This window comes from Mus pahari, chromosome 10, assembly GCF_900095145.1.
Source record: "Mus pahari chromosome 10, PAHARI_EIJ_v1.1, whole genome shotgun sequence".
NCBI lineage: Eukaryota > Metazoa > Chordata > Mammalia > Rodentia > Muridae > Mus > Mus pahari.
The window spans coordinates 59,990,519-59,997,383 of record NC_034599.1 but is presented as its reverse complement, the minus strand read 5'-3'; the positions used below and the strand labels follow the sequence as shown (position 1 = coordinate 59,997,383).

The window sequence follows — 6,865 nt, the reverse complement described above, 5'->3', positions numbered from 1 at the left end:
CAGAGACACAGAGGCAGAGGCAGAGGCAGAGGCAGAGGCAGAGACAGAGAGGCAGGAAAATCTCTGAGTTCAAGGCCACCCTGGGCTACACAGAGAAACTCTGACTGAAAAAAAAAAAAAAAAAAACCTCCAAATCAAGAAAACTAACAAGCAAAAACCGAAATACAACAACAGCTACGTACCCGGAAGATATCCGACCTCTGCATTAACGCCATCAGGGAGAGGTAGCCACCATAGGACCAGCCGTGGATGCCCACTCGATCCAAGTCAATGAAGTCATACTGAGATGCTAGGTACTGGAGTCCTTCCACTTGATCATCGATTTCTATTTGACCCTGTCAAAAAGGGGGAAAGCTCACTGGCTCCGATGTACATTAGTCTTAGAGAATTCTTCTTAATGCTGCTTCATGTTTTTACTAAATATTCCTGGAGAGTTTCTCTTTTCAGATTAGAGTTTATTAACAAGTGATATTCTATTTTGCCTCAGGAAATGTAAAATAAAAATGCTTCTATAGGTAAGGACCTGCTACTATCCTACTCCGCTGGCTGATGGGGATTTAGTCACCAGGCCTTTCCTGTCACTGCCCACACTATCCCTAGCTACAGCGTGTCTTCCACTCCGTTTGTTCTGTTGTCTGCTAAGAGGCCAGCAACATCCTTGTAACAAGCCTTCCTCTATCCAAAGACAAAAATTCAGCCCCTTTAAGAGATTAATTTTACTTCTCCTTTTAGCACTTAAGTGCAGCAAAACAGAGGGCATTACCCCTGAGGCCCTAACTTCCTTGTTTCCAGCATGTTACCTCTAGCAAAGCTCTGGACAGCTTAGTTCCTGCCAGTACCACCCAGGGTATCCTGCCAGTGCACACAGTCTCACTTCACTGAGCCAAAACCAAAAAATAAAACAACCAAAAACTTACATGAGAATACAACATAAGGTCAAAGAACTGTCTGTGGGAGAGCATTCCATGCCTTACTCGGCATGTCCAACACACTGGCAACCACGGGGACTGCCTTACAGTGCAAAAGGAACATCGGCCTGTCATCATTTCCCAAAGCAGCAGAAAGGACCTGGGGCATCTCTAAAAGGTAGCACTTAAAGCTTCCTGCAGAGAGAAAGAGGCTTGTCACAAGGAAGGAACTAACCAGTTGGTTTCCCTCTTCACAGAGGACAGAACAGATCTATTATTCCTTAGCTGTATATGGGTCTCTGCAGGCTAGATGGGGCTGCTTTGTGGGGAGGTTCGGGAACAACTTGGAAGAGTGTTTTTGTGCAGAAGTGGTTCTACCTCAGCTCCTGGGCATTACATACAGGTATCCAGGAGTGAGTATAGTGTGAACCCAACTGTGCCTTCCTTCCCACTGCTGAACTCCAACATGTGCTACCTCATTCTGTCACTTAGATCCTCCTCCAACTCAAAGAAAATGAAAACATTTGAAAAGAAAGTGCTCTATGTTCACACACCATTTTATATTTAAAGGCGCCTTCAAATTTAAGCCCTCGGTGACAGGATCCCCTGTTGTCTATCACCACAACCACATAACCCAGGGAGGCCAGGGTGTTCAGGCGGAAATACTTGACTCCTTTAAACCGATTGTTCACCAGCTGCACCTGGAAGAGAGGCACATCTTGAGTGAAGTTGCGTGGCAGCATATGGAGCGCGAGAGGGGATCCAGCGAGGGGGGAATCCACCGTGAGGAGAGCACCAGGAAGCTGAGCTTCCTGTTACCTTCCCATTGAAACCTAAGTGTGAAGGGATCCACTTTTACACTGACTCACATCTAGGCATGTTTGTGTTGCTCACACTAAGTCTCACACTTAAAGCTTCACAGCAAATACCAAACAACTGCAGGCTTCATCCTAGCTCAGATAATTAAGATTTAAGTAAGGTAAGATAATCCACCCCACAGAGAAAGTTGCCGAATTATCTACACCAAAGAATATGTCATTCAAGTAACAGTGACAAGGACAATTAAGAACATCTTCTCACCCCACTTGTCTCTTCTGGAGTTGTTGCTGAGTGACAGTGAGGAGATGTAGCATTTTAATGAACACTGTTATCAGTCTGGTTATCTCTCTCATGTTAGACAAATTAGTGTAAAAGTATCATGATTTTTAAATCACTTCATCACCCTAGAGACTGCCCTTCAAAGTGACAGAGAGAGAAAGACTTTGTCTGGGGCTGTACTAGAAAAGGAGCTGTAGCTACTGAGGAGGAATGAGCCCTGCCCCACCCTGCACACTCGTGTTTCAGTCAGCTCAGGGCACTCACGAAGTGGTGGTCCCGTGGGAACACAACGGAGCTGAAAATGTCTAAGACAGCACAGCTGGCGTGACTCGGTGCATTACTCCTGGGTTTGGGGCACTGTTAGTGTAAACAAGCCACTGCACTGCCAGGGTTCTGAGGAGCACTAAACAATGGTTGGTAACAGATGATTAGGTTACTGGTGAGTGTGTGTGGTAGCTGGGCCTGAACCAAGGGCCCTACACTTGTTAGGCAATGCTTACTACTGAGTTACAGCCTCAGGTCCTATTTTTGTTTTGTTTATTTTGAGATTGGGTGTTCCTGTATAGCCCTGACTGTCCTAGAATTCGATCTGTAGACCAGGCTCTCCTTGAATCCACATAGATCTGCCTGTCTCTACCCCTGCCCCACTTACACCCCCACCCCACCCCCGCCCCAGTGCTGGAATCAAAAGCATAGCCCACCACCACCACCACCACTACCACCACCACCACCACCACCACCACCACCCAGCCCTTAGGTCCCTTTTTATTTTTAGTCTAAGTTGCCAAGGCTGGACTTTAACTTATTCAGTATATGAGTCAGGTTTTGAACTTGTAGACTTCCTGCTTCTGCCTCCCAGCGCCCCCACAGCTGAGATTACAGGTGTGCACCACCAGGCTCATACTATATTTTTTAATTCATTATTTGGAGTGTCCTCCTGCTAATGATAATGAAGAGATTTTAGAGGTATTTGTGTTGCCCAGTCATGGATTGAATAATCAGTGTGCAGAGAGTCCTGGGTTCATGCTCGGTGCCACACACATAAGAAGGCTCATCTTAGAACACTGGGGCTCCACTGCAGCAGCCTACACGTCTGCATGCTTGTTGCATGTCACCACTGCATGAAGAAGGTTTGTATAAGCATATACTCTATGATGCCTGTCTAATGATGAGATAGCCTAGTGACATTTACCAGAAAGTTTCTGGGTTGTAAAGCAATATGAGACTGTAGTTAGCAGTTCTGTACACTAACATAGACATTAAAAAGAGGTTCTGATAAAAATGAGGAGCCAGGCAGTGGTGGTGCACGCCTTTGATCCCAGCTCTTGGGAGGAAGATGCAGGCAGATCTCTGTGAATTCAAGGCCATCCTGGCCTATAAAGTGAGTTCTAGGCCAGCCAGGACTACACATTGAGACCATATCTCAAGTAGAAAAAAAAAGGGGATGGAGAGATGTCTTAGTGGGGGAAAAGCCACCTGCATAAGTCAAGGGATCTGAGCTTGATTTCTGCAACCCATTGACAGACAGTAGGAGAAAACTGCAGAGTTGTCCTCTGGTCTACACATGCACACTGTAGCACACCACCTCCCTACGTTGTGTATGCACGCATACAAACACAAACTAAAGAGAGGGCTGAGGAGGGCAGGGGCACCAAAGTCAATAGCTTGAGCTACTAAGGAGGCTGAGTCAGGAAGCCCACGTAAGCCTGGAATTCTGACTAGCCTGGGAGATAAAGACCGACCTCATCTCAAAACCTATAAAAAGCCCTTTCCTCACGGGGCACTGCATAAATATAAGCAATTGTTACATTAGTTTAAAAACAAATGAGGACAAACTCTTTACTGAAGCAGCTGTGCCACTCCTTGCCTACTGTACCATGAGGTCCTGCTCACACGGAGGCATTGACCCAGAGCCCCCGCCAGCTCAGGACTTTGTGTGCTTCTCTCCTATGTACCATGTATCTGCATGCTGTGAGCTGTCCATTCAAGTATTGAATTTTTAAAAAAGATTTATTTATTTTATGTATATGAGTATATTGTAGCTGTACAGATGGTTGTGAGCCATCATGTAGTTGCTGGGAATTGAACTCAGGACCTCTGCTCGTTCTGGGTCGCTCACTCTGGGCCTGCCCAAAAATTTATTTATTATTATCTGTAAGTACACTGTAGCGGTCTTAAGACACACCAGAAGAGGGTGTCAGATCTCATTAGGGATGGTTGTTAGATACCATATGGTTGCTGGGATTTGAACTCAGAACCTTCAGAAGAGCAGTCAGTGTTCTTAACCGCTGAGCCATCTCTCCAGCCCCAAGTATTTAATTTTTAAAAACTCAGTTATTAGCACACACAAGCAGCATTAACTGGACTCGTGGGTTGTTTGGGTTTTTTTTTTTTTTTTGGTTTTAAGACAGGGTTTCTCTGTGTAGCCCTGGCTATCCTGGAACTCACTCTGTAGACCAGGCTGGCCTCGAACTCAGAAATCTACCTGCCTCTGCCTCCTGAGTGCTGGGATTAAAGGCGTGCGCCACCAACGCCCAGCTCTGGACTCGTGGTTATTAATAACAATTAAAACAAGGAGCTGGTAGTGGTGGTGCACGCCTTTAATCCCAGCACTTGGGAGGCACGGAGGCATGAGGATTTCTGAGGTCAAGGCCAGCCTGGTCTACAGAGTGAGTTCCAGGACAGCCAGGGCTACACAGAGAAACCCTGTCTCAAAAACAAACAAGCAAAAATGTGTTATTATTACTGTGGGGTATGCATGTGTATACTAACTATCCATGAAAGCATCTGTGGGGGAGGGGAAAATTTTGGGACTCATAGTTCAGGAAATCTAAGACTGTNAGGTTTGCACGTGTGGCAAACTCATCAACCTGCTGAGCCATCTTCCTGGTTGAAAGGTATTCTTTGTCTTTCTTCTTTTCTTCCTTTCTTCCTCCCTCCTCCTCTCTTTCTCTTTTTTTTTTTTTTTGCGACAGGGTCTTAATATGTAGACCAGGCTGGATCTATCTGATCAAAGGTGCGAGTCACTACACTCACTCACCTGTTAAGAGGTTTTAATTTTTGTGACGTCCGATTTTCTAGTTTTTCTATGAAAATGGTGGGAAGAACTGAGTGTGGTTAAGCTGTGAGAGAGAAGGGAAGGATGCAAGAGCTCACCCTGCCCTGTCTGTGCTGTGTCTAAGCATATTGTAACAGCTGCCAAAATGGCCTTCCTACTTTTAGTCTCATGCTCCATAGTCTGTCTATTCAGGCAGAAAGAGTGATATCTTCAAAATGTGAGATATGACTGTTGCTTAGCTCCTTCCTACTTTTACTATCCTTCACAACAGATGGATGGATGGACAGATGGATGGGTGGATGGATGGACAGACAGACAGATGGATGAATAGATAGATAAAAGCCACCGACCGCAACCTCCACCCTCACCCCATGCCCCTGGTACTGGGAACTAACCCTAATCTCACAAATGCCAGGCCAGTGTTCTTCCACTGAGATCTCACAAATGCCAGGCCAGTGTTCTTCCACTGAGCTGAGCTGAGGCTTGGCCCAAGATGGCCTCTGTGGCCTTAGTGACCTCAGATTATGTGGACGTTGGGTAGATTATATAGACCTTGGGTGATCTGAATCTATTGCTACCCTCCCTACTGTGAGCTAAGCCCCATCCTACACCAATAGTATCAAAGGGTTCTTATTCTAGGACCTTGCTTATTGTTCCTTCTACATGGAAGAAGGCTTAACAGAAGTCATTTCTTCTCACTGTGTGTAAAATAGGACCTTCATTACTATTTTTGGAATGAATGAATATAAAATGGAGATAAGGAATCATAGCAATAGGGAACTGGGTGGGTAAAAGTCTTTTTAGAAGGAGATAACAGGGCTGGAGAGATGGCTCAGTGGTTAAGAGCACTAAGTGCTCTTCCAGAGGCCATGAGTTCAATTCCCAGCAACCACATGGTAGCTCACAAGCCATCCATAATGGGGTATGATACCCTCTTCTGGTGTGTCTAAAGACAGCTACAGTGTACTTATATAAATAAAAATAAATACATCTTAAAGCAACAACAACAACCTATTATTAAAAAAAAAAAAAAAAAGGGAGATACCATATAAAGAATTGCAAGGCTGTGGTGGTGTGAATGAGAATGGCCCCCACAGGCTCATATTTGAATGCTTGGTCCCCAGTTGGTGGAACTGTTTGGAAGGATTAGGAAATCTGACCTTGTTGGAGGAGGTGTGTCACTGGGAGTGGTCTTTGAGATTTTCAAAGCCCATGGCATTCCCAGATAACCTCTCTGCCTTTTCCTGTGGATCATGATGTAAGCTCTTAGCTACAGCTCCAATGCCTGCCTACCTGCCTGACTGCTCGATGCCCGCCTGCCGCCTGCTGGGATGTTCCCCACCATCATGACTCACCCTCTGAAAGTCTAAGCAAGCACCCAATGACATGTGTTATTTTATAAACCGTCTTGGTCATTCATGGCTTTGTCATATCAGTAGAAGAGTAAGTTAGAGGCACAGAACACATTATAAGCAGTTCATGACCTCACTTCTTTCCTTGTTATTACAAAGATAGCCTCAGTTGTTTGATGTAGACAATCAGCCCCCCAGTGACAGGCTTGCCTTTGCAATCTGGAGAGGCCTCTTGCTTCTCCAAGAAGAGATCTGAGAATAACTGGCAGCCCAAACAATCTTCCTCAGAAACAATTCTCCAAACTCCAATGCTATCATCTAGCTTCATCTGTTTTAAAACATTTTACATTTTATATATATATATATATATATATATATATATATATATATATATATATATCCATGTATGTAGACAAACATATATACATATATATGTATATAATATGTAT

The 6,865-nt window shown here is 44.8% G+C and overlaps 1 protein-coding gene across 3 annotated transcripts in view; it reads right to left on the bottom strand.

Annotated features, from left to right (window-relative positions):
• Dpp8 (dipeptidyl peptidase 8) overlaps positions 1-6,865 on the bottom strand; it is a 60,371-nt gene that overhangs the window by 10,691 nt on the left and 42,815 nt on the right. For all 3 annotated transcript variants that reach the window (XM_021208083.2, XM_029542918.1, XM_021208084.2), the window contains exons 17-18: positions 1,463-1,609; positions 183-335 (exon numbers count right to left, since the gene is read on the bottom strand). In XM_021208083.2, coding sequence (XP_021063742.1) covers positions 183-335; positions 1,463-1,609 — 300 coding nt within the window. The remainder of the gene's footprint in view (positions 1-182; positions 336-1,462; positions 1,610-6,865) is intronic.